This window comes from Sycon ciliatum, chromosome 3, assembly GCF_964019385.1.
Source record: "Sycon ciliatum chromosome 3, ocSycCili1.1, whole genome shotgun sequence".
In the NCBI taxonomy this organism is placed as follows: domain Eukaryota; kingdom Metazoa; phylum Porifera; class Calcarea; order Leucosolenida; family Sycettidae; genus Sycon; species Sycon ciliatum.
The window spans coordinates 22,622,869-22,650,554 of NC_088645.1; the positions used below are offsets into that span (position 1 = coordinate 22,622,869).

Consider the following 27,686-nt stretch of genomic DNA (forward strand, 5'->3'; position numbering starts at 1 on the left):
TTGTTTGTTTGTGTGTTTGTGTCACGCCTGGCGCTATCCCGTATCTGTCCCGTACCGTACCGTACCATCAAACACAGCTGGCCACATACAGCTGGCCGCAATATTCAAATAGGGCTTTCAAACGCAAGATCATAATGTGAAGCAACTTGGAAGAATGGGTATGAATGCGAAGTGTATGGGGGAATGCATGTAGGGCGATAGTGCGGGTTTGAATCCCAGGACATGCCTGAAAAAAAAATAGGAGAATTGAGAAATTTATAACATCCCTATGCTTTTTTTGCCGTCATCAAGGCGGTAGACGGTGTCGTATTACCCTCGATCGTACCTGTCCCGTACCTATCCCGTACCGTACCGTACCATCAAAGACGGCTGGCCACAATGCATATTCAAATAGGGCTTTCAAATGCAAGATCATAACGTGAAGCAACTTGGAAGAATTAGTATGTATGCGAAGTGTATCGGGGGATGCATGCAGGGCGCGCGATAGTGCGGGTTCGAATCCCAGGTCATGTCTTAAAAAAAGGAATTTGTTTAAGAATTTATAACATCCCTATGCTTTTTTTGTCTAGGTCATCAAGGCAAAAAAGCATAGCGTAGGGCCCTGAGCTTCCAAGCTCTCTCGTTTGGTGTTTGTTTGTTTGTGTGTTTGTGTCACGCCTGGCGCTATCCCGTATCTGTCCCGTACCGTACCGTACCATCAAACACAGCTGGCCGCAATGTTCAAATAGGGCTTTCAAACGCAAGATCATAACGTGAAGCAACTTGGAAGAATGAGTATGAATGCGAAGTGTATGGGGGGATGCATGTAGGGCGATAGTGCGGGTTCCCAGGTAATGCCTGAAAAAAACAGGAGAATTGAAAATTTTTTAACATCCCTATTCTTTTTTGCCGTCATCAAGGCGGTAGATGGTGTCGTATTACCCTCGACCGTACCTGTCCCGTACCTGTCCCGTACCTGCCCCGTACCTGTCCCGTACCTGTCCCGTACCTGTCCCGTACCTGTCCCGTACTGTACAATCAAAGACGACCGGCCACAATGCATATTCAAATAGGGCTTTCAAATACAAGATCATAACGTGAAGCAACTTGGAAGAATTAGTATGTATGCGAAGTGTATCCGGGATGCATGTAGGGCGATAGTGCGGGTTCGAATCCCAGGTTACGTCTAAAAACAAAAAGTAGAAATTTATAAGAATTTATAACATCCCTATGCTTTTTTTGTCTAGGTCATCAAGGCAAAAAAGCATAACGTAGGGCCCTGAGCTTCCAAGCTCTCTCGTTACATAGAAAGGGAAAGGGAAGAAGCTACGCTATAATGTCCACTAACACCACCAGTTACTAAATAATCAGCTCATGCGATAACATAATTGCACGACACGGACTGATGGTACGGTACTGACGTTCTACAACTAACTGCCTGACAGCTCTAGCACATCTTGGATGCGCACTCCAACAGCCTTCTAACTTGGAAGGTTCTAACTTATATGATAACATAGGAGGAGAACGTTCATTTTGTTTCATTTTATTTTAGGGGTCGTCGCAAAAGTTTTTTGTCGTCCCTGAAACGAACATGATTCATTTGGGGGGGAGGGGGTGCGAGCCAAAATCGCAAGTCGACCGGCACTGTACATATGACATGTACATGCATGCGATTTTCGTCGTCCAGCATAGCAAGCTGCGTTCGTTTCAGAGGGAGGGGAGGGGGTCAAAGTACGAAATGAACGATGTTCGTTTCAGGGACGACAGAAAACTTTTGCGACGACCCCTTATAATATTTCTATGAACACTGTCCTACTGGGTACATGTGGTATGCATGCAAGGGTGCATCATGTGCAGGTGTGCCATTGCTACATACCTATTATGCAGGGTGTACGAAAATAGAAATAGTTTGGGACAACTATGTACATTTTGCTAGGGAAGGGCCAGAGATCTGGGATACGACGTCACTCAAACTTGGCAAAAGAGTAGTAATATTTCCACTCAAACTCACCCATAGGGTGCCTGGTTTTAAAAGAGAGATACAAGCGCAATTGGGCGGGGTGTTCAAACTACTGTCATTCTACCTGTACAAGAAAGAGACTGCAGCGGATAATCAACTCACCCCGAGCGCAATCTGATCCAGACTGAGTACCAGGGCAGTGGAAGCGGACAGTGACTCGCTCGAGCGCATCTTCTTGCACTGCGCCTCGCACATGCGCACAAACACCGGGTTCTGATAAGCGGCCTTAAACGGGTCGAGCATCTCGGCAACCTCGGCGCTGTAGTGGAACAGACGCTTCAGCTCGTTCACCCGTCGCGGTGTGATCGTCGACTGGACAGCCCGGCGAAGCTCGTCTCCACCAGCTACAGCTGGGAACACGCGGCAATGCAACAACAAACACACACAGTGGGATTAAAGCACACACACACACACAAACACACGCACACACACCTCAGACCTCAGACCTGCCCATCGCAGAAGCAATGATAGCGAACAGCTATGTTAGACATAGCAACTAGTGCTAGGATTACACCATTCAACAGCTTGCAAGGCTGATGAATTGACCGCCACTAATTTTTAGCCTGGTATCCACCACACAGCTGATTGAAGTGGCTTTTTCTGGCCAGTGAATCCCTAATTTTCATTTTTTCATTTTTTTTCTTTTTTCTTTTTCGACACACACACCACACCACATACTCCGGCATACACTGGCTGTTGGTAACCACCCAGGAGAATGAAAGAATAGCTAGGAGCATGAGAAAGAGAAGAAAGACGTGTGCGACCATAATCGTCGGGAATTGAACCCGCAACCTCTCGATTAGAAATCGACTGCACATACCACTGCACCATATGGGACACACACACACACACACACACACACACACACACACACACACACACACACACACACACACACACACACACACATCACGCATGCACGCACGCGAGCACGCACGCACACACACACACACACACACACACACACACACACACACACATACACCTGCACCCTCCCGCACACACGCACAAATCGCGCATTCAGATTTGATTTGAAAGGAAATTTAATTTACACTCCACTCGAACACCTGACTGCTGCATTAGCTCACTGGATAGCACAAATTCAATGTTTTGCACCCTCCAGTGCCGCACATTTCTTCACTGCTGCATTAGCACTACAGCACACACCGGCTCATTTCAAGAATGGCATGTGAATACTTTGTGACGTGTGCCTTCAGAAGGGAACATCGGTAATCGAAATCAGAATCGCTAATAATCAAGTCCGACTGTGCATTAACTCATTTTTTGTTGTATACTTTATTTTATAGCGGGAATCAAAACAGTCCTTACTGATGTTGATATTTCCGTAATGGCACAGTGAAAAGATGCACTGCAGCCGCGCCTGTTTCTCCTCCAGCTCCTCGATCAGACGCAGACAGGCGGCCAGCTGGCTCTCCACGTTCTTGGCGTGGCTGCTGGCGGTCTTGGCGTCGGCGGCCTTGCGACACGCCTTGTCCATCTCCTCGCAGAGCAGCAGCAGCTGGGCGCGGTGCTGGTGGGCCAGGCGCGTGTGCGCCACCGAGACATCGCCGGTGGCCAGCCGCTTCAGCAGTGTCTCCAGGGAGCTCATGCCCTTCATGAGCACTTCGGAGGCCTCGGCGTCCAGGCCGCTGCCGCGACTTGCACCCGGCGACGATGGTTGCCCTGCCGCATTGGAAAGAAGACAACAGAGGATTGTCACAGTGTGTATCTCCATAATACAGTCAGACCTCGCATAACTGCACACATCCATTTTCCACAAAAAAAATACCCGGATAGGCGAGAGAACCGACTCGCCGGTGTAACACATACATTATACATCTCGCGTTCGTGTCATCCGGGTTACGTGGCATGTAACTTGGAGTAACAACATTCCCAATCCTTTTTTCCTCCCTTCCTACACAGTGTGCATCTCATGCTTGTGTCACGATTACATGATAATCAGCACAGAAGCCATAGTAATAGGCGATTCACACGACAGGCAAATCCACGTTTACAGGAAAGTCACCATGGAGATATTCCTGCGGGTGACCAAAATTTGCCCGCGGGAATCAAAAGTGTCCATGGCCTTTTTGCCCGCGGATGCACTCATCTGCGGGCACTTTTACAGTTATGAGGCTGTGAGGTCGTACTATGGTACGGTAGTCTTGAACCCTGGTTGTTTGGCCTTTGTTTTTGGGTACTCATTCCAAATCACCACAGTAACGCCGTATACTCACCGGATACTCGCGGGAGCTCTGGCCGCCACCCGCGGCCGTGTGAACTGCGGCCTCACGTTTCACTTCCTGCGGGCACTTGACAAACGTGGATTTGCCTGTCGTGTTAATCGCCTATAAAGCCTAGGCCTTTCGTACCATTACTTTACAAGTCAAATACAATGGTGATTAACAAGGTTATAAGGACTTGCTTGCTACTTTGTTAATCGCCATTGTATTCGACTTGAAAAGTAATGGAATGAAAGGCCTAGTCGGAACTATATGGCTTCTGTGCTTCGTGTGCTGATTTGCTTTCCTCTAAACAAAAAGCTATTACATGATAAGTGTTTGTTGTTGGGCTGATAATATTACCTCATGATAATGGCCCGACAGGGATCGATTTATCCGGGTTCGCATCGCAGTTTGCGAATCAAAATTCACTGGCTGCGATTCGCTTTTCGTTTTTTATCGCCCAAAACTGCGATACACTGGCCATGCGCATATGCATAGAGGTATGTACAAAGACCATTCTGTACTGATTGTGTGCAGTTTACATGCGACTGCTGTACACACTGCTGACTGGGGAGTAGTATTTTACTACTCCAACCAACTGGACTGTCCTACTGAGTCCGCGCGCGGGTCGCGGATCGCGCTCTTTATGATTTTGGACATTGCACTAGAACTGGTCGTACATGACTAGTCGACTGCAGTTCTTTGAAGTTTTGTACACGGCGGCGACTTTCCCTGAAGTTCTCCTTTCTTCTTTCACTGTCAAGCTCAATTCAGTTTGTTTCTGTTCGACAAAACACAGCTGAAGTAGATGGTTCTTAGTCTCATGTAGGCAACATGTCAGTGAGTCTGGTCACTGTCCAGAAGTGGGAAAAAGAACTGGACGCGCCAGGAGTGTCGATTCGTTTTGATGAAGAAAAGGAGAAAAGCGAAAATTCTGTGCGCTTTGCACGAAGTGTCACGATCGTTCGAGCGCTTTCCTGAGCTTTCTTTGTTGAAGGAATCAGTGGAACTGCCCTGTTGAAGGATATTGTGTTGTGAAGAACTCGAAGTCGGAAGGACGCTGAACATGTAACGAGCCCAAGCGAAAACCCTAACGTAAATATTCAGGTCAACCGTTCGCTTGGAAAAGCAAATAGCAACTGCAGCTATTGTCCTCTTCTGTACAAAATCCTGCTATTGGACAGATATACACGTAAACTTTTGATGAAGGAAAACTACTAATCAATACTGGGAGTTGCTAGTCAATTGTAAAACTGTGTAGCAGTCACTGCTATGCAAAAAAATCAAAGTAAATCGATCTCTGGGCCCGCTGGTGGATGTGACATCTCAAGTCGAAGAAGAGATGTCAGTGAGACGACTGGGTTCACACTTCACGGCCATTTCTTACAGCGATCACAGACTGGACAGGCGTAGCAACTAACTTTCCCGCCAGCTGTGAGACGTTTTTCTTGGCTGAGAAAGGCCAATACAGCTGGATGGTGTACGCAGGTAATTTTGACTGAACGCCATGCAACTGATCTGAACAATCTCGTAACGGGGGGGGGGGGGGCTACAATGTTCATGTATCACACCACACAACACACATCACCCCTCCCCCCACCCCCGCTACTTGTACTTGCTCACTGCCAAAACTGGTCACGGGGGTCCCCCGCGGGAGAGGGGAGAGAGATTCAAAAAGACCCCCCCCCCCCACACGCACGCACGCACGCACGCACGCACGCACGCACGCACGCACGCACGCACGCACGCACACACACACACACACACACACACACACACAGAGTAAGAAACATCCCAGGTACACTCACAGTAGTGATTGATGTAGGACGGCCAGCACGTCCATGTCAGCAGGTTCTTCAGCATGGCATCCTCCTCATTGTCATTGCTAGACTTCACCTTGCGGCCAACAAAGTCGTGCAGAAGCCTGCTAATCAGGTTAGGGCCACGTCCACTGCTGAACGACCGCAATGAGTTGAACACAAACTGTCCTGCGTTGCCTTTCTGCACGGTCAAAGAGAGAAAGACAGGACGAAACATCCGCGTTGTCTCCACAAGCAAAACGTCTTCGCCTATTCTATTCCGTACCATTCCCGAGCGTGTTGCAGGGAACATTTCTCATGCAATCTGCCAAGAAGCCTTCATAAAGGTATAATTATAACATTACTACTCGTAGAGGTAAGGCATGAACTGGGCTGAACCCTTTTTCCTTTCCCTTTCCCTTTCACACTCCTCAAACTTATGAATACCCGTACTTGTACTTCAAAGTAGAGCATAACGAGATTAGGCTAACTGCCTGCCGCTCATTCTCTCCGAAACTCAACACGTACAAGCGAGATACGAAAGCAAGAAAGAAGTCATCAGTCACACCACCCAGGCCTTCCAGGCAAGCCAATGGCTACGTAGGAGAGAACAAGACAGCATGCATGGAGTGCAGTGAGCACACTTGCCTTGATCAGGTCATCCAGCGCCTCGGTGATAGCGGCCGACAGCAGTGTTCCAATCTGCGGGTGATACTGGTCCGTGGCCAGCTCACACAACTGCTCCAGTTTTTCTTTGCTGCTGATCTGCAGTTGGTGCGGAGAAAGCGGAACACGATGGCATTGTATAGAAGGAATACTCGATACCGAGATACATGTACGAACATGGATTTAGGGGTCATCCGTATTTTTATTTTATTTTATTATTACAGTCAAATCTGTCGTAAGCGACCGCTCCTTGGTGCAAGAAAAAGCGGTCGCTTACGGCAGATGGTCTCTTACGGCAGATGTATGGTAAATCCGGCATACCAGGTATATGCTTCCATGTCCTCAAATCGACAAGAATAATGTGATTTTTAATATCATTTTATTGGATATTCAACGACGACCATACTCGTATAGTACGCGTATGCGACACGGCAGTAGATCGACACTGCCTGGACTTGAGAGCTACAGCCTACAGCACAGCCTCAGTACAGGCCAGGCGCCAGTCGATCGCACTTGCAAGACAGCGCATTTTCACACTTTGCAGTTGACTGCACACTGGCAAGTACAGTTTCGCACCTGACTGAACCTGGGTCGCGGTCGCTTACAGCAGATTTGAATGCAGCCACCATGCATGAAATCGCGGTCGCTGGTCACGCACAGCAGATGGTCGCTCTGGACAGATCAGTTTGTATGTGGAACCGTCGGTGCACGGAAAATCGGTCGCTAACGGTAAATGGTCGCCTACAGCAGAGGTTGCTAACGGCAGATTTGACTGTATCAGCCTTTTCGCGTTGGCATCACCAAGCAAGCTTGGCTTGTCTTTGCTTAGGCCAAATGAAATGAAGAACGAGGAACGAGCGGGGTCAATGAGGTGCCAATACGCATGCAACTGCAGAATAGGCAACAAAGAAAAATTAATATCAAAACAGTCCTAAAACACACGAAATGTCAACGACGGCCTGAACCAATAAACTGCGCGACAGAGCAACAAGATACAACTTCAAAACAAAAGGCACAACTTACTCCACCAATGCGAGACGTAAGCTGAGCGACAACACCATCAGCCCACTCCTTCCCAGCACCCAGTCGGTCCAGTCCATCAAAGTGAATCAGCTGGTTGTAGATCTTGACAACAAAGCACCACATCACATTCATGGCAGCAGCAGCGGCGGTGGCGGCAGCAGCAGCAGCATCAGAAATAGCAAATTACGCCATCATCAACAGAGAAACGACAAGCCATACAAAGGTGCCATCTTGTACAGTCCTGCCACACCTATCACAGGACTCACACACTTGTTCCGGTTTTTCGGAAACTCCCAGATCTTCTTACAGGTCATTCCGACAAACCGACCGAAAAGCTGCTTCTAAAATTATCTTACTTGGATTGGTCATGGAAGTGCCCTAATCTGCTGATTTTGGCCCTTGAAATCCTAAGAATGCTCTGGCTTCTAAAGTTATGGTGTAGACGTCATCCCGGCAGAGACCGCTCAACCTATCTTCAGACTTTGAAACTTACGTTTCCTGTGAAACTATACAGGCTTGTGGAACGTAGTCAGCACTGCACTCACACACTTCACTCACACCAACTCGTAAATAAATGTATCAGATATTTATGAGTGGAAGAGGGGGGGGGGGTAGCAATGACCTTACCATTACTTCTTTTTGGAACAAGGCATCACTGCGTGCAATAGTACTCATTGCGCTTGAAGATTTTGTTATGAGCTTGAAGGCAGCCGTGGACAAGCTGTCAAATACGCCTCTCAGGTAAGTATTCATCCCAGGATTCGCCTCTGGCAAATCAACCGCCTTGTCAGCAGCTGCTGGGTCTTCAGCAGAGCCGGCTTTACCCTCCTCTTCTTGCTTCTTCTTAGCAGCTACAAGTTCGTCTTTCATGAGGTACCAAAATACATTGTGCTGAGCCATGAGCCTAAAAGCACAGAAACAGCAGCAGGGAAGGTAAAACTGATGCAAACATTTCATCTTCCGCGAAGGCACTTCATCCATAGTTCTTCCACAACGAGCATTCAACTTTTTCGGATACAGTAAAACCGGAAAGTCTAACGACCAAAAAGTTTAACGTTTTTGTAATTTTGGCATGATTACGTGCAGAAAGTTTAACGATGGCTACCTGGCCACCCATCTGTATGCACATCTTTACACTGACATCTAGCGATAACGTTTTTTTCTTCAAATAACGAAAAATAATTGGCCGATAAAACGTTAGACTTTCCGGTTGTACAGTAGTATTTATTTTTTACCCATTACTCGATTCCACAGCAACTGAACGGGCACTGACCAAACGGCAAGGAGCAGAAAGCACAGCACACACACAAACCATGCAGGCGCGTAGCTCGTGTACGGTCAGCGTAGTGCGGTCACTACACCTGCAAATAGCTGTCATAGGTATACTACATAGTGACAGTAGGTAAAAACTGCAACTATGAGATTGCCAGTGGTACATGGTCACCACACCACAGATGTACTCTGGTACAGGGTCACCACACCACATATGTACTCTGGTATATAGTATATAGTCACCACACCACAGATGTGCTCTGGTACAGGGTCACCACACCACAGATGTACTCTGGTACAGGGTCACCACACCAAATTTGTATAGACCCAAACCGATCATCAGCGTTGATTGTTCACTTGAAATATGTTTGTGGAAGGAAACTGGCATGTTGAAGTTTGCTCTGAGGCCAGAGTCAATCGAACTGAGCCACTGCTTTGTGTTGACCCATTGCCTCCAAGTTGCCCAATTTTTCGCTTCAAATCAGAGGTGGCTCCAAACCGGACATGTTTTAGAGTGCACATCAAATTCACTCTGGGTCTGAAATTAGGTAATTGCTATCGCTCCACGACGGCCAGTACAGAGTAACAATAAGCCTTGTGTGTGCTTCCATTAGTTTTGATCGGTATGCGGTGCTTTATTGGCGAGAGGCAAGCCGCTGTTTACCTGCGACAAGAAGTTGATTTTTCGAAAGTCGTAAAACTCAAGTCGCAGTGGGAAGCAACACGTCAAAAACTCAAATGCTTGGTGTGGCGCTTCTGGTCATCGCAGAGCCATGGAATTTTGGCGCTGAGTAAAACACATTGTAGTCTCACTGTGACATACGTTTTCTAATCAAAATACCAAGAGAGAAAGTGAATATTGAGACCGTTCCGGTTTGCAACCTATGTCCTATTTGAAACCGTCGCCTTTACATGGTCACCACACCACGGATATGCTCCAGTACATGGTCACCACGCCACAGATGTGCTCCGGTACATACAGTCAACTTCGCTAATAACGACTGCAGATATATATATATAACGACAGAATTTCCATGCCCAGAGCAAAGTCCCATCTAACCGTAATACATAACATGAAAATTCGGGTATAGGGGCACTTCGCGGATAAGGACACTTTCCTGATGACCCGTCGAGTGTCGTTATTCGCAAAGTTGCCTGTAGACGCCACACCACGTATGTACGAGCTACGCTCCTGCCCTGAGGCAGATCTCACCTGAACTGCATATCCAAGATGATGACCAGGGCGCGTCGAACTTCCTCTGTCGGCGTGTACGAGAATGTTCTGTCAACAAGGGCGCTGAGCAGCGCAGAGCCATACTTCACGGCACTGTTGCACAGGGCAAGGCGCCGCAACGTGTCCGAGCTCACTCTGCACAAAAGACGCCAAGCAAAGGCAGACCAGCACCTCACCGTCATGAGCTAGTGGCATCCGTGTGTGGCACGGCACACTCCGTCTGGCGTAACTACCGTATTTTCCTGAGTATAAGTCGCACTTTGAGCACTCAAAGTTCACCAAAAAAATGAGGGGGGGGGGGGCTTATACTCCGGAAAATACGGTATTTAAAAGAGCAGGATACTGAAGAAAAAAAAACACTCCCTGTATACAATCATGCACACAGCCAAGAAAACAACATTCGAGGCCAGTGAATTCCGACCCCTGCCTCCCCGCTGGCCTGGTCTATTCAGGGCAAGCATGGACTTCAACTTGCTTGCTCTGCGTGTGCGTTTACCCCGGCGCACCATGCATGCACGTCCATTAATTAACTTCACGGCATTTCAACGCCCCCGCCTTGTGAAACAACATAGAACTGCACATACATGCAACTAGACATGCAGTTCCCACATGGGGTACATGGGTACATGTGCACGTGCGCGACACCAGGAGTGGTATTTCATTTGCCGTAACTGCAGATGCACGTGCACAGACAGGACACTGAAGAACACCACCCCCGTGCTTCATTTTATATACCTGACCTAAAAGTGCGCCATATACGCGTAGCATCAGGTGACATTATTATACCGCACCAAAGCAAAAGCAAACCACCAAAATACACATGATTTGGCAGTCCCAGCCCGTACCCAGCAATACAAAGCAACAAGTAATTATTCTCGAAACAGCAGCGAAAGAGGCCCAAGTGCAGACAGGAGCAAAGTGGTCATGCATGGACTGAGCAAAGGCCGCACATCTCACGCTAACAAGAAAACTGACACAGCCCAGAGACCCAATTGCTCTTACGCCACATTATCCAGCCACTTCTCCAGCAGTGGATTGGCTACCTCGGCACACTGAGTTAGGACGTTGAACTGAAAGGAACACAGATCAGGCACAGTAGATATACATACACATCAGGGTAGGTACCGATGCCGTGACAGACAGCTAATCCGCCCCACGCAGATGTTCTATCTGCGAAGCAACTTCAGCATTGCATGCATACGGTATTAAACCAATGCGTACACGTACATCTTATCCGGGTTCGAACTACAAGAATTCCGCGGCATACGCACACAAAGAACGCCAGCATGCGGACACACGTGGAGATAGAGGAAAGCCAGAGAGACGAACAACCAACTAACAAACACCCGGACTATAAAGATAATAGGGTACGGTCCAGTACAAACATGAACATATGCACACACCATGGGGGTGTCCAGGGACACTTCACTCTTGCCAATGCAGTGACCGACGGCGCGTAGAAGGACACCCGGCTGGGGGCTGACCAAGCGAGCCGCGTCGGAAAGTAGGTGGGGGCCAGACATGAGCATCATAGCTCTTTCAAGAGTCAAGTCGATGACGAGCAATGGTCGCAACTCCTTGGCAGCCTCTTCCAATCTGAAACAAAACAAACGAAACAGCAAGAACACGTAGACAAGCCGTGATTACAGAGGAAATAATATAATTATATATTCCATCAATGAACTCAAGATAGGTGCTACTGTTCAAACACAACCGCAGTCGCGTTCTAGGAAATGCGGGAGCACAAGGCAATCAGCGCTGAGCGCTATGCTCTTAACAGTATTCGCAAACACTCACCCACAGGCCAAGAGACTTACATAGCACTTGCACTTGTCCAAAGTATTCCTGTTCGGCATGTTAACACGTTTTAAAACTTCTCTGAGAGGAGTTAGAAACAAACTGTGCCTTGTCAATCAACCCTGCTGGTGAAGGACCTTTTGCTTGATCACACGCACGGAAGCTCATAAACTACTAGGACTTCCTTTCCATCATGGAGGAATGGCAGCCAAGGAGCTGCATTGGAGTCTTCAACTCCACTCCTCAGGGCTATTTCATCATGGCAAAAGCCCGACTGAAGCAGGCTACGCCAGAAGAGCAAGGACTTCAGCGATGGTACGCCCACCTCCGGGAACGTATTCCAGCACAAGCACGCACGTGCACACACGAACACAGGCGCTAATGCGTTGACCCAGTCTGACCTGTGCTAACAATTGCCTTCGCAACCACAATGAGAACCGGGGAGGATAAACTATGCAAATTCTCCGTTTAAATATCAGTTCTGGGCTGAGCATCAAAACCTAAAGAAAGAGGCTGTTTTCTTGAGTCCAATTGAACAGTAAGTAAGAGATCAGTCCTTCCTGATTTGATTACGTACAGGTCTGGCCAAAGAAATCCGACCTCATGAACAGAAGTAGCGCCTCACTCGAGTAGAGAGAGCTGTGGTTTGTGCGTGACGGTAGGGTCGCGTAGCCCCCGCCGTCATTGCATTCATGAGGTTGGATTTCTCTGACCAGGACTGTAGATAATAAACAGCGTTATGCATCTCACAGTTTATTTATTTTTTAAACAGCACTTACTGCTCACGGGTCGCAAACGCAATGCTCGAGCCCGTTAGAGCTGAGAGACCCCACCAAGGGTCCAGTTTCTTTGTTGTGTGCTCAGTACTCCTGCCACTGGGCGGCTTAAAAGGCTCACAGTCACCCATCAGGAAGTGCACCAGCGGCATCAGCTTCAGGAATTGCCAGTAACGAGCCTTCTTGTTCGTTTCCCGTGCGTGATTGACAAAGTGCACCAGACCCTCTGTGAGTTTGCTGCAGGATGGGGAAAAGGAGAAATACACAGCATGAGAACCCACACGCACAAACAAGGCAGGAATTCACTCAGACGCACACACGCACGCGCACGCACATACGCACATCTGAAAGCACACAAGCTGTCGGTCATCTCCTACTGTTTTTTCCACTCAACACAAACCCTAAACAGGTTAGGAAGATCAGGGTGGGCATTAAGCATCTTCTTCCCACAGAAAAATATTATCAAGAGTGCATAAACAAGAGTATGGAACTGTGGTTATGGGTCAGTGCGCAGCGCGCTGCCTTCATTGCGTAACTTGCCTCCATCACGCTTTGAAAGCATGCACTCAAACCCCGAATTTCTTGTACGAGCCCATCCGTTTTTGCTCGATTTCTTCCACCGCCTACGCGATCTCTAAACTTTGGCGCGTGACCTCCAGTTCCGTACGAAAGTTCATTTCAAGCCAGAGGGAAAGTGCAGTGTTTGATTTTCCGCAGTGCGCGGACTGCAGCTGAATGATGTAATGAAGGCAGCGCGCCGCGCATCTGGTCCATAGAAAAGAGATCACGATTGCATACCCGTGTTAATGGACTCTTGATTATAAAGTTACAGGTGGATCAACCCTACAACATATAACTGTTACATGACCGCTATGTTGCAACAAGTGGGAACGCATTAGAAGGACATGCTCCAGCTGCTCGCACGTGCATTCTAAAGAAGAGAAAACAAGTGGAGCCAGATGGCATTATCTTCCCACTTCAATGTAACAGTATACGTATACAACAGCACAGGGCTCGGGATGAGTGCCAGCTGTTGTAGTCCATACAACCAAAATAGTCCTGCTGGCTTAAAACCCACTTCAAATGTGACAAATCTGGGTTTCAGATCTGCTTGTCCATACATCCTCCATGGTATACCCGACCTGATTTTGTAAAACCCCTACCCCCGCCTCAAAAGTGACAATGAACAATAGCACGGGTCGCACAATGCAGGATGTACAGTTGTTTTCACTCTGTCGACCACAATACAGGCAAGACAGCAAACAAATTTGGCAACATGAATGGCTCCAGCATTCAATGCCATTGTGTATTGTACTAGTATTGTAGCCATATTCTCGTTTCATTGAACGCATTCTACATCAACAGAGATGCATATCTTTCTGCCCGTTCAGCCAACCCTAAGACCCGGCTCCCAACAGAAAGTAGGAATTCACCCAGCTCCAAACTACACCATACGATGCTCACCCAAGTTCTATTTCATCAAAGGCCTTGAGCACAGTAAACACCTGCGGACACTCTCGCTTCTCCTCGTCGACCTCCAAGGTGAGACACCTAACCATCTGACTTGCTTCGTCTGCGTTCAGACTGAAACCGATGCGCTTGGACAACATGCACAAGACCAGTGCATTGACGAGGCGCTGAGGAGGCGACATGTCTACGCTCTCGGTGAGCTCAATCAAGGCTGGCAGGAAGAGATCCTTCTTGACCGCCTGCATATGGAGACCAACAGAAACAGGCAATGCACTGATAGTTGACCAACGGTGCGACGTACTTCCCGTGTGCTCAGGACGGCAGTCGTGCGTCAGTCAAGTGTCAAGTTCGGCAGGAAGCGTGTGTTCCTCGTTGGAACAACCAACTTTATCACTAATACCGCCAAAGTCGCTACTTCTGAGTTCGTAATGTTCTATTTTGTTTACACAATGTCCTTGGCATAGTGTGTAACCGATACCATGCTAACAACATAGTGTTGAGTGGCAGCGGGATTGCTTAAAAGAAACATCAAACACAATTCCCGGTACTTGAACCCATTACTGGGTGACCTTAGGGGTCGTCGCAAACGTTTTCTGTCGTCCCTGAAGCGAACATCGTTCATTTTGTACTCGGACCCCTCCCCTCCCTCTGAAACGAACACAGCTTGCTCAGCTGGACGACGAAAATCGCATGCATTTACATGCCATATGTACAGTGTCGGTTGACTTGCGACTTTGGCTCCCTGGTCCCTTGAGCGGTCGTCTTAGACAGGTTTCACTGTAATTAGAAGTCTCCCGGAATCCGCTTACATACCGATACATAGCAAGTACGTGGGATTCCTGCTAATACAGGTAGACTCCCTCTAATTCGAATACGGTATAATTCGAACCTTCCGTGTAATTCGAACTTTTTCGTTGTACCGATCTTCTGCAAGTCACTTCAAGTCAAAATCGAATGCATAATTCGAACTACGAATGGTGCGCCGGTTGGATAATTCGAACCCAGTCTTCGTACAGAAGAGCAGTTTACTGTACATTGGCTATGCTCTTTGAACGCTTATTTCGAAGTGAGATTGAGTTGCTATCCTTGTAATTCGAAGTTCATTCTTTTCTCCTTCTCTAGCCAAGAGTAGCTCAAAAATCGATCGATGGTCCGCTGCAGGATCGACTATAGCATTCAAGAAACCCACCTTCTCTCGAAATTTGGTTCAAGCCCGTGCGAGGCAAATTGCAAAGGTTTGATTGAAGACGACTTCTTCCAGGTGGCTGACTCTCTTCGCGGATCTCGATGGCCTTTCTTGCCGCGCCAGCTCGTGCGCGGAGATGTTGGCGCACAACAACACTATTGTCGTAAATATTGTCTATGCCTATGCTTCACTTCCGTTCTTCAGAACGACGTGCTGCTGTCCGACGGCCTTTCATGGCGCGGATTAGGCAGCGCAGTTCTTTTCCGTTGAAATTGTTTCAGGAAAGCTGCAGTGACTGACAAACTTCTTCACTAGAAGTAGAAGATGAAGATAATAATGTCAAATGATTTTGTGTCGATCCAGTGTTTTGATGATCCGTTGTACATGACCGGTACGACCACCTATCTTCCGTTGATGCAAATAAAAAATAATGTGCAAAAAATATTCAGCATGCGATTTCAAGAATTTTGACATACATATCAGTGCATGGGGCTGCATTTGGATAATTACAAGTTCCGGATAATTAGAAGTTAGGGCCTGGCAATTTGAGGTTCGAATTAAAGGGAATCTACCTGTAGTAATAATTGGAAGATGGTAATGCATAGTTCGAAGTTCACTGTGCACTATAACAGTCAGTTAAGTGCACGGCAAATAGATTGTTCTGGCCAGGTCAGAAAGAGCAGCATCCCGTGTCCACGGTGCATATCGCAACTCTGAGAGCATTTGACATACATAATGTGTAGTCCAATGATTTGTTGCTCGGCTATGTGTTTCAGCCATGCATGAAAAAACCGCAAAAAGGCCACCAGCAATGCAGAGATGATTCACTTACTCGGGCGGAGGAGAAGCCGGTAATATCCCACTTCATGCGCCGGTAACCAGGCCCTTCTAGAGCATACACAGCATTGTCGAAGTGCCTGGCAACGCTGGCAACAGCCTCCACCTGCTCCAGCATCCCTGCCGGGCTGCCGCTGAAATCCCACCGCGGCAGGAACGTCCGCAGCGAAAGGTACCTCTCCTCCAGGGGTCGATCGTTCATTCCAACTATGTCCTTGAACCAGCCACCAATTGACCTCACACCATTGGAATGGATCACATCATCGTACCTGGCGAAAGACCCTGAACAACAAAGCAGAACAAACAAAAAACATTCACACATGAACAGGCCAGAACGTGCACATGATGGTCCAGCGGCTACTGAGGCAAGCTCATCCTCAGGCAAGCAGCGCCCAGCTGACCACTACTACACAACAAACACAAAGACCACAAAGCAGCCGCCTCACTGGTAACAGCCACAACAAAAGAGGCCCGTACATTCCCAAGCCCGCCAGTCACACCGACCACGCCCTACTAACTTGACGCAAGTCTTCTCCAACATTGCTCTCAGGGGACTAGAAACTTGAGTGATGCAGGAACATACTTTGTACATCTTAAGCATTTAAAGGGTTAAACGAGACAACCCATCCAACAATAGACCCATTCTGAAAAGATTGTCTGGGTTCGTGAAAGGGGGCACGCGTGCAAGCCAGCTCGTGTGAAGTGCATCATTTTGTAGTTTGTATGTGTCAGCTCATGGCGGAGGAGAGAGAGACTTTTGCTCGCCGAGCTGAAGCTAAAGGATTTGATGGAGTCCTGCCAGCAGCTAGTCAAAGGACCTTCGGCATCCTAGGCAGATCCTGACGGACTTTGGAGGCCAGCTAGCTCTCGGCGAGGAGAGGAACATTCGCGTGGCGATCGACTCTCCGTAAAAAAATATAGCGCAGACATACCGCAACAGGCATAATTTCAACTTACATCTCGATTCGCTGCTTCACAAAGTTCAACTATTTACAAGTCCTGACTGTTGTAGTCTGAAGCTGGAGTCGCATCGCCCACCTACAGGTAGCTTTTGGAGCTGATGGATTTTCCGACTTGGACTTCTTCCGCAAAGTCTTGCAACATTACTACAGTGTATGCTGTGTTTCCGCACGCTCGTGTCGACATGTCACCTATACTGTACATGTACCGGACCGCGGAGGCGGAGGAGCTTGACGACCTCCGCTGACTCCAGGTTGCCGAAATACCGCCGTCGTCTTCGTTCTTATCGCCCAATGGGAGACATTCTCCCCTTCCAGGACCTGCGCACACTTGTCTCGCGGGTGGAGACTGTGTTGTCTTTCGAAATAGTTCTTCATCACGTTCGCGTGAATGATGATTCCCATCATAAACTCGTTCCGACGGTGTGACATGGCGATGGCCTTTGGCGGGGCACTGGCTTGGCAAAAACGCATTCTTCTTGTGCAGTAGAACATTGATCGGCCGCAGATGAGTACAGTCACTTCGTGGCTGATCCTATAGGAGGAAACCCGGCAGGACTCATCGAAGACGAAGCTCTCACAACAAACAATAGCACTCGAAATATCTCGTAAGATTTAGGGGCTATCGCTTTGAGCCACAGCGCTCACAGCCTTGCCTACTTCATCAAAGTGAGCTCTACACGTTCGTTGACCTCTTCACACTACACAGAAGAGCGAAACAAGGATTATGGCTTAGCAGTTCGACTCCAACAGCAGAACATTACCAGTGCAAGAGAGAAAACCAACAAAGGGCTTTGCTTTCTGTCGCATCGTCTCTCTTGCATGCAACTAACGAGAAAACCGTGTACTTACCCCCGCATTCACACGCAAGCTATCAAACACGTCCTGTGCCGCATGCTGATCAGGTGGTGCCGTGTATGTGTTGTACAGTGTACTCCCAGGTGACATGCCCCCTTTCGAACCCAGACAATCTTTTCGGGATTGGTAAGTACGCGTCAGTTTCTGGCACCCAAGTACATATTTCTGCACATGCAGGGGCAGTGGTTATTTGTACAAGCACAACCCTAGTGACACCAGCGTTCTAGCAGAGCTGCACACACTACAAAGAGTGCAGGTTCTGCTCAACGGCGAATATAGCCCTGTGGGATTCCGGCTAAAGCGGGATTCACAGAAGCTTTTTTGCGATGCGACACACGATGCGACTGCCGCGAAACCGGGAAATCCCCAAATCGCAGCCATCTTGCACCCCACGCAACTGCCGCAACTGGGCCATCGCAGAAGTTGAGCTTGGCTCAACTTTTGCGATGCGACAAGCGATTTGGTGTACAATTTTGACCTTTTTTACCGCAAAGTTGTACAAAAGTTCAAGAGTTGCCTATATATTTGTACAAGTTGTACCAAACCGCGCGAATTCGCGCCAAATCAGCAAGGTGTTGTCGCATCACTGACTTTTTCTGTGAATGATATTTCGCGAGTTCGCATCGCACGCCTCCTTAAGGTGGCTCGTACCTAAATCGAAAACTAGTCCTTTGAGCATCCTTCTGCGCAGGTTTGGAGTAGAAATAATTATGATGAAATATTATTACTTTTTGCCCCTCGTGGGTTCGAACCTCCCCGGTAAAAACTTGTTCTTCTTTTTCGGTAGTGGTTTTGACAAAAATAGCTTCTATAATCGACTCAAAAGGTATGTTCTGGTGGCAACAGAAACATGAAACTTTTCATCAATCAAAGAACATCTTCACCAAATTTAAAGGGAATCCATAAAGCAGTTTCAATTTACTTGATGGCAGTAATACGTAAATTTACCCCCAAATCGACAAATTGATAGTACTTGACAAGGTATGCTTCTGGTACATGTAGCTGCAGGGGGCTATAACTTTGCAGACTCTTCCCATTACTATCTGAGTATACCTCTGCAAAATTTGAATGAAATCTATACGGCCATTATGTTTGACTGTAATGTTTTGGTCCACCGCACACGTCAGCCAATATTGGATTCAGTAAACCGTGCTCCTAGGTACTTCACATTGATTCAATATCGAATATCTAATGTTTAGCGTATGAACCACATAGCTGGCTGTACTTCTTGAAGAAATGAAGAAAATCTATCAGGCCAATTTCAGGAAGCACGCCGCGGAGTACCGATATTTGCGTTCCGAACCGAATGAAATTGTTAGTATGGGCAGCCAAGAACCCTGAAAAGAAAGCCCAGCCACTCTATTTGGCTTTGCTTGACTGCAGAAATCACCACTCAGATACCTGAAAAGAAAACTATAACATTTACTGAGTCGGAACAATACAACAGTAGAGGCAAAATGCTGAGATGTGTGTGCAAAATGCTCCAAAATACCAGAAATTTTAAATCTGGTCTTAACTATAAAAAAAGAAGAAGAAGTGTTTCAATCCGTCCCATTTTTCGGGACTGACAATATTCTGGTAGTATTAAAGAGCTGTGCAATTTTGAACAAAATCGATCGGGCCATTTTTATTTTCCGATTTGGGTATGAGCCACCTTAAAGAATGATACTGGCCATTCATGGACCTAGGTTGCATTTGTTCGGTCATTCCCGAAAGGGCATGGAATGACGTTGGTATCCATCGCAGAATCGGAATGAGCGTAGCAAACAAACGCGCCGGCATGCATTCGGGAATCTGGCAAAAGTTTTGCGCCAGTCTGGAAACGAAACGACGGTCGAATGTTTTTGGGTTTTTTTAGTATGAGTATTATTAGTACCTGTTGTTTGCACAAATAATTGCAACCTTGCGAAGACTACTATATTACATGCCAATCCTGGTAGTTGCTATTTGCTTCCATAAGTTTCTGCATGTCCCGACGACAGTCATGATGAAGGAGCGGCCAAACACGGCGTAGACCAACGAGCGCCCGTAACTAGGGTGCCTGCAGGCGGCGTTTGGCCGCTACTTCATCATGCTATTAGACCTCGTATCAGTCACAGAAACGTCTCTAGCTCTCGTGTTTATTTTACAGAGACGAGGCACTGTTGTAAGAAGAAGTGAAGTGGCAAGCTTGGTGCCTCTTTGGGTCTTGGGTCTCCCTGTGATTCTAGAGGCCCTGCTCGACGACGATGAAGAGCTGAGGTGCGAGGGTGTATTTCCAGTTCATCAACGATCCCGGGCGAACACTTTCTCAGGCAGCGAAGGGTCAAAACACCACGAACAAGGTACTATGCCGAGGTTACAGTGCCAGCCTATACCGGTACCCTGGACAATGTCCGCCAACATACTATATCGACAATCGCGTTTGAAGCTTTGTTGGAGAGGTATGCAGCAGCGACGAAGCCCCTCCGAGCATTTTCATTCCGCTCGGAATGAGACCTCATTCCACTTTTTCTTAGGAATCGCCAGAATCGATTCTGCCCCCTTCATTCCGCGACCGGAATCGGAATTTCACCGAACAAACGCTGTCCAGTGCATCAAACAAACGCTCCGGAACCAAAACACGGCGGAATGACTTTGGAATGGTGGCGGAATGGCACCGAACAAACGCAACCTTAATTTTAAACGTTACAACTGCATGCGGAAATTGATAGACCAACTGACCTCCAGGGTGTAGCGCATCTGCAGGCACTATGAGCAGGCGGTTTGTATAGTTGTATCCATGGGTGCTCACAAGAATATCTTCAAAATCAGCATCACGACGGCGGGGATTCCGGCTGTACTTGTACATGAGTTCTCTCGCGTGGAGAAGGCGATCAAGAGGAATCTGGACATGGCACTCTGCGATAGTGTACGCATCTTTCGGACCACATGTACTGCAGGGATGGAAAAAAAGAGTTCAGAACATGAAGATATTCGGAGAGTTAACGGAACGCATTGAAAAAAAATGCCACTCAGCGGCTTCATGCTGAACACCTATACAGAGTAAAGTGAAGGTAAATCCACAACTTCACGTGCCAGGCACACATGAATGTCATGAATGTCAAAACAACCTTTCCACAAGATAGCAGTGAGACATCAGGGGTGGATCCAGAGATATCTATACAGGGGGGTTGCAGAAAAGTACATCGGAAAACTGCGCTAATCGATAAAACCTGAGCAACACTGACGGTTGTTGTGTCTGCGGTGTCTCCTAACGCGACTCATCACTCAAGAGCTGTTTGTTTGAGCGCATATCTGTTTACACGACAAGAAAGTCTTCTAGGACGGCATTGCGGAAATGAAGCATCAATTTCGGTGACGAGGAAGAAGTATGGTACATGGTACATCATTCTGCAAGAGAAGGAAAAAATGCTGATAAATCTACAAACAATACCCTCTTTCGTAGGCTCTCCCTTCCCTAGGGCTGGCCATATTCACTGACGACATGTACCAGTACGGAATATACATGCATGCATCGGCAAAGACATACCCGGTGAACTTCATTGGTTGGAGTATTTTCCAATTGAGATTACACGATAGTGCAATGGAGTCTCCTTGGCCAAGCTTCCAGTCGGGGGCAATCAAAGCGTGGAAGACAATCGTGACGGACCCGTACTGATTGCCATTACCTGTGACTACACTGTGTGCCCAAGCAGAAGTAAGCATTTGAGAACACACGCATGTACCCACATGTGCACACACACACACACACACACACACACACACACACACACACACACACACACACACACACACACACACACACACGCACGCACGCACATGCACGCACGCACGCACGCATGGACATACACGCGCACATACACGCACGCACAAGCATGTACCCATGCACGCACACAAACACACGCAGATACCGATCAGATAGGACGGGCAGGGATAGTGGGGTCGATTCCAGTTCTAACAAATATCCATCCTGACTCACCAGCGCCAGCCAGGCACCATAGAAGCAGGGTTGTACATGGGGAAAGTGAAAAGTGCTCCACATGCAGGCTCATGTGCTTCATAGTGAGGGCACGGCTATGCCCGGGTAAGAAAACGTGCACCTAAGGCTTTATGCGCATCACTGCGGTACTCAGTCCTGAATTCAATAGCATTACATCAGAAGTCGGTTTCTTTTCGATATCAATGTCCCTCGGCACAAACACACTGCCGTAGATTAAAACAATTAAAAAATCGTGTGCACATGAATGGAATACAGTGTGTTTCAAAACTACATGCCGTGTGCCAGCGCCTTTAAAGCCATGGCCTTATATTCGCAACACCGCTGCTTTCCTAGCTATTTTAGATGCGAAAAGACTCACTCATAATGCCATGCCATAAAAGTCAAAGTCCACACAGAAATTTCAATCTAAATCTACTTGTTCACCCTTCCTGCTGAGCTATAAGGGGCCGTGATATCAATGTCCCTCGGCACAAACACACTGCCGTAGATTAAAACAATTAAAAAATCGTGTGCACATGAATGGAATACAGTGTGTTTCAAAACTACATGCCGTGTGCCAGCGCCTTTAAAGCCATGGCCTTATATTCGCAACACCGCTGCTTTCCTAGCTATTTTAGATGCGAAAAGACTCACTCATAATGCCATGCCATAAAAGTCAAAGTCCACACAGAAATTTCAATCTAAATCTACTTGTTCACCCTTCCTGCTGAGCTATAAGGGGCCGTCCAAGGTTACCAATCATATTTTCAAAACGAAATGTTTTCGTTTGTGGGTGGGTGGGTTTGATGGAGTTTCGTTTTGAAAATAATTATTGAATGCTGATGGAGAATGCCCAGTTACTTCTGGGTGTCGAAAATTGACATCAATATTTTATTGGAATTCGTTTTACCTGCAGAAAAGGTGGGTGAGTGGGGGCTGAAAAAAACTAAAACTTTTCGTTTTGTAAAAACAATCGGTAACCCCGGACGGCCCCTAAGTTAGTTGGTTAGTTTAGTACTTATTCCTTCATTTTTACAAAACATACTTCAAATGTCATTTCATTTTGGAAGCCCATGGCTTTATAACTGAGACTGGCTTTATAATCGAATATACCTCCACGGCTTTAAAGGTGCGGACATACGATAATAATACACACCATCAGACTTCCAATCTCAACACAGTTCAAATTTCTTTGTGACACCGCCCGGACAGTCGTTGCTAAGTTATTCATCTATTTTTTAGCTATAAAGCAGATACACTGGAGAAATAGAAGACAGGTGTGTGCTGGCAGGGTCGTTAAACTTTGTGCCAGCTAAGGGGCCATCCGTAATTATCGATCTTTTCGACGAAGAGAAGAAGTTTCGTTCATGGGTGGGTGGGTTGAGGAGAGTTTCATTATGAAAAATATTGATAGCTGAAACATCAGCACATTCTAGCTGTCAAGTCAATATATTTTTCGTTCATAGGGGTGGATGGGTGGGTGGGGGAGGGTCATAACTAAACTTTTTTTCCTTTCGTGAAAATCATCGATAATTCCGGATGGCCCCTAAGTGGGAAACCTTTTGGAAATTGTTAAACTTTAGACTCGTCATGCTTTCAAGTTTCAACTCTTACAGTATATGGTTTGTGATCATTACTCAAGCAAAGACCTCCCCATTGGCAAACTACTGCGATGGCATGATGCCATACAATGTAAAGATTACAACTTGTGCACTGGCTTACATATCTGTCGGCTGGTTTTGTCCGCTGCTTGTCTTGGAGCGAGGATCCTTGAGGTTTCCCTCTGGCTGCTTCCTGCGAAATTCCCCAGCCTGTGGCGCAGCAAAGAAATAAAATCACCGAAGGACACACACATTGGCACGCACACACACACACGCACGCACGCGCGCACACACACATACACACACACACACACACAACACAATACGCACGCACACCACAACATAACATAAACATCCAAAGTTTCATTTACGAAGCCGGGAGGTCTGCTGTATGGCTTCGCATAGATTCACGTCCTGCCAAAACCAAACATCACCCAAACAAGGACGAGTGCTGGCACAAGTAGCAGACTGCAACAACACAGCGGGAAAAGACTGCAACCTCACTAGAACATGCTTTAACAATAACACCAGGAAGACAGACCAATACCTTTCTGCTACATTAGTCACAACAATACATACACAGGCGCGTAGCCCGCAACAATAACAACAACGATGACGATGACGGCAATAACACCAAGTGTCAGTCAACATTCTCAATACAATCACATCACTTACTGGCATCTGGCTACTACCGCCAGCAACGGATGAGTAAGAGGGAAGTGGTCCAGACTTCTGCGCTTGAGATCTCGTGTTGTAGCCGTGCTGGACATCATCCCCTGTAGAAGGGCTAGCACTCTCAGCTACCCGCAAAAGAGTTTCCTTCTCACCGCTGCCCGCTCCAGCCCCAGCAGGACTTTCCATGGCACCAGCACGGGAGGTGTCATCCCCGGCGCCCGTTGCCTGCTTTGCTGGGCCACCTGGACCTTCATCCCCGCTGTCCTTTGGGCGCTTTAGGGGCGGACCTTCGTCACTGGTCTTCTTCCGCTTGGTTTTCTTGGCCTTCTTCTTCTTGGGCCTTTTCTTCTTCAGCTTTTTCTGCACACTCTTCTTGGCAAGTTGCTCTTCCGTCTGTTCTGGCTGCTCTTCCGTCTGGTCCTTGTGAGCGTCACCAGCAAGGTTACCGTCGCTGTCCTGCCCACTTACTGCATCATAAAACTCATCATCATCGCCGTCGTCGTCGTCGCCGTCGTCATCGTCGTCGTCATCGTCATCTTCTTCTTCTTCTTCTTCTTCTTCTTCTTTTTCGCTAGCTTGCTCTTTCTCCATGGGCGAGCCACTGGCGTTTGGGCCGGGTTTGTGACGCTGTATGTCGCCAGGTTCCTGATCGCCTGTGCTGAGCACGTCGGCAGCCGAAGATGCTGCACCGCGCTGCTGCTGCTGTGCGTTCTGCGCACTGGCGTGAGCGACATTGGCAGCTGCGGACGGAGGGCCGTCCTGGGTGCCCGTATTGGTTGCGTCCGATGATTGTTGCTGATGCTGCTGCACTTCTGCTGTGGAAGCACCGGTCTCGGGCACAGGCTGTTGAGATGAACTGACATTCCCTTGATCGGGCTGAATTCCCTCCATTGCAGCAGCTCCTTGCTCAGCCCGGGCAGCCAGATGTGGAGCATCGGCACTGTCGGGCAACAGCCTAACACCCGAACTCTCCTCGCCGTGCTCTTGCGATTCCAGCATGACCCGGTGACTATCGACCATACCCGCACCATGACCAGGTGACTGTGCACGTCCAGCCTCTGCTGTGCCCAATTCTCCGCCGCCGCCGCTTTCCGCCAACAGGCTGGCGGCAGTGCGAGTGGCAACCTGGTCATTCGGAGCATCAATGTCCATGCTTTCCTCAGCCGATGTGGACGAGTGGTCGCCTCCTGGGCGATTGTACTGGTCCACACGCGACTCAACGGGATGCGGCAGGCTGCCTGGTAGCCTCGAACCGCTTTCACCATCTTCACCTTGACGAGAATGGGCCACCGCAGCAGGATTACGCTCACCGGATTCTATGTCCATTGCTTCTGGGGCTGCAGCAGTGCCTGTTGCCTGGTCAGATGGACGGAACGTGGCCGTAGCCGACTGCATGGACGCAGGAAGCGCACCGGACGGCACTGCAGCACCAACGCCGGAGAGATGGCCGCCACGATCGTGTTGACCGGGAGCTACGCCGCGTGCTGGCAGGTTACTGCGTGCACCAGCGCCAGAGCCCTCCACAGTGCTCGCAGGAGGCGCTGGATGAGTGCCAGGCGGAACATGGCTCCCACTGGAATAACGACCATCGCTAGGATACGACATATCACCAGGGGCCGGGGCTGCGTTAGCCTCCAATGCCGGCATTTCGACGTCATCCATCCCTTCCATGTCCAGCATGATCCTTGCCTCGTCCTGGCGGAGTTTTTCAAGCGCGTTTGTAAGGAATTGCCTGCGCTTTTCACCGTTTGCGATTCGCAATTGCCGCATGTAACTGTCCCTTCTCTTGGAGATTTGGTCAAGTTCCAAACCCAATTGCTCATAAAAATCGTCGCCAACACCAACACCGCCGCCCTGGTGGTGTTGCCGCTGCTGCTGGTGCTGGTGCTGCTGGTGCTGCTGCTGCAGCTGCTGGTGCTGCTGGCCCTGTGGGTGTGAGATAGAAGATGAGTGTCCGTAGCCAGCAGTGCCAGCGGGGAGCTCACCAGCAGAGTGAGCACTGCTGTACGCCGATGGCCGGTCAGGCGGCCCGCTGTCGTACGATTCGGAAGACCGTGGCTGGCTAGACCGGTACAGGTCGAGCTCGCTGTCACCATGGTAGAGATCTGGAGAGTTTGAGCCAGGACCAGCGGCAGCAGCAGCGGTGGCGGAGGCATTGCTCCAACTCCCTCCATCACCACCGCTAGCTGGTACTTGAGTGCCGTGAGATGTCCTGGCACCACCCTTCCCGGACATCGGTAATCCCTCCGGTCGCCCCAAGGAGCTGGCATCAGCTGGGAACTTGGCAGCAATACGGGCAAAGTGAGGAGGACCACTGCCTGTATTGGGGACCTGTCCAGAAGATGATTTGGGTTCCGATGGGCTGACTGGATGTGTTTCACCGGCACTGGATTCTTGCATGTTGTGGGTCTGCTGCTGCTGTTGTTGCTGTTGCTGTTGTTGCTGCTGTTGTTGGTGCTGCTGCTGTTGTTGGTGCTGCTGCTGCTGCTGCTGTTGTTGTTGGTGCTGCTGCTTCTGTTGTTGGTGCTGCTGCTGCTGCTGTTGTTGGTGCTGCTGCTGCTGCTGCAGCTGATCAGGCTGGAAATGTCCATGGCGTACACGCTGGTGATCCATGTCGTGTTGTTCTGCATGCTGTGGCTGCTGGGAAGCTCGTTGATGCATTTGCTCCACATGCCACCAATGCTCGGTCTGGCGATGCTGCTGCGGCTGCTGCTGCTCTTGCTGCTGCTGATACGAATGCATGTGTTGCGCGTCCGAGTGCGGTGGCAGCTGCGGCTGCTGCCACTGGTTCTGCAATAACTGCTGCTCTATCTGATGAGCAGACGACACACCATGGCCCGGATGATGCGACTGTGCGCCGTATTGGTTCAGCAGCAGGTGTCCGGTGCCCTGCTGGTAGCCATACCCCTGCTGTGCGCCGTTGTAGTGCTCAAGATACGGCGGCGGCACATGCGCTGAGCCATACATCGCCTGCTGCTGCTGCAGCTCAAGCGCGTGTTGCATTTGTGCAAGGCTCTGCTGCGTAGCCTGCTGCTGCGTAGCCTGCTGCTGCGTAGCCTGCTGCTGCTGCTGAGGCGACTGCGGTGCGGCATGGTGCGAAGACTGAGGTTGATGCTGCTGCAGGTGCTGCTGCTGCTGAGGCGACTGCGGTGCGGCATGGTGCGAAGACTGAGGTTGATGCTGCTGCAGGTGCTGCTGCTGCTGTTGCTCGTGTGTCCGTGAAGGCTGCGGTAGTAGCGGTGGACGGCCGGCCGCAGCGCCCGGACGAATCACAGTCGTACTGGGCCCTTCTGCGCCACCGCCAGCTGACCTCTGGCCTTGATCAGCCGCGCCAATCGCTGCACAGAG

The 27,686-nt window shown here is 48.8% G+C and overlaps 1 protein-coding gene across 1 annotated transcript in view; it reads right to left on the minus strand.

The window, feature by feature from the left end:
- The window catches only part of LOC135812934 (E3 ubiquitin-protein ligase RNF213-like), a 103,945-nt gene that overhangs the window by 28,992 nt on the left and 47,267 nt on the right, over positions 1-27,686 (minus strand). The window contains exons 2-17 of the mRNA XM_065326152.1: positions 24,339-27,676; positions 23,785-23,873; positions 21,613-21,762; positions 20,805-21,016; positions 16,280-16,566; positions 14,256-14,500; positions 12,795-13,028; positions 11,622-11,814; positions 11,221-11,288; positions 10,198-10,353; positions 8,340-8,616; positions 7,713-7,814; positions 6,672-6,788; positions 6,033-6,225; positions 3,329-3,682; positions 2,102-2,349 (exon numbers count right to left, since the gene is read on the minus strand). Of these exons, the coding sequence (XP_065182224.1) occupies positions 2,102-2,349; positions 3,329-3,682; positions 6,033-6,225; positions 6,672-6,788; positions 7,713-7,814; positions 8,340-8,616; positions 10,198-10,353; positions 11,221-11,288; positions 11,622-11,814; positions 12,795-13,028; positions 14,256-14,500; positions 16,280-16,566; positions 20,805-21,016; positions 21,613-21,762; positions 23,785-23,873; positions 24,339-27,676 (6,263 nt within the window). The remainder of the gene's footprint in view (positions 1-2,101; positions 2,350-3,328; positions 3,683-6,032; positions 6,226-6,671; positions 6,789-7,712; positions 7,815-8,339; positions 8,617-10,197; positions 10,354-11,220; positions 11,289-11,621; positions 11,815-12,794; positions 13,029-14,255; positions 14,501-16,279; positions 16,567-20,804; positions 21,017-21,612; positions 21,763-23,784; positions 23,874-24,338; positions 27,677-27,686) is intronic.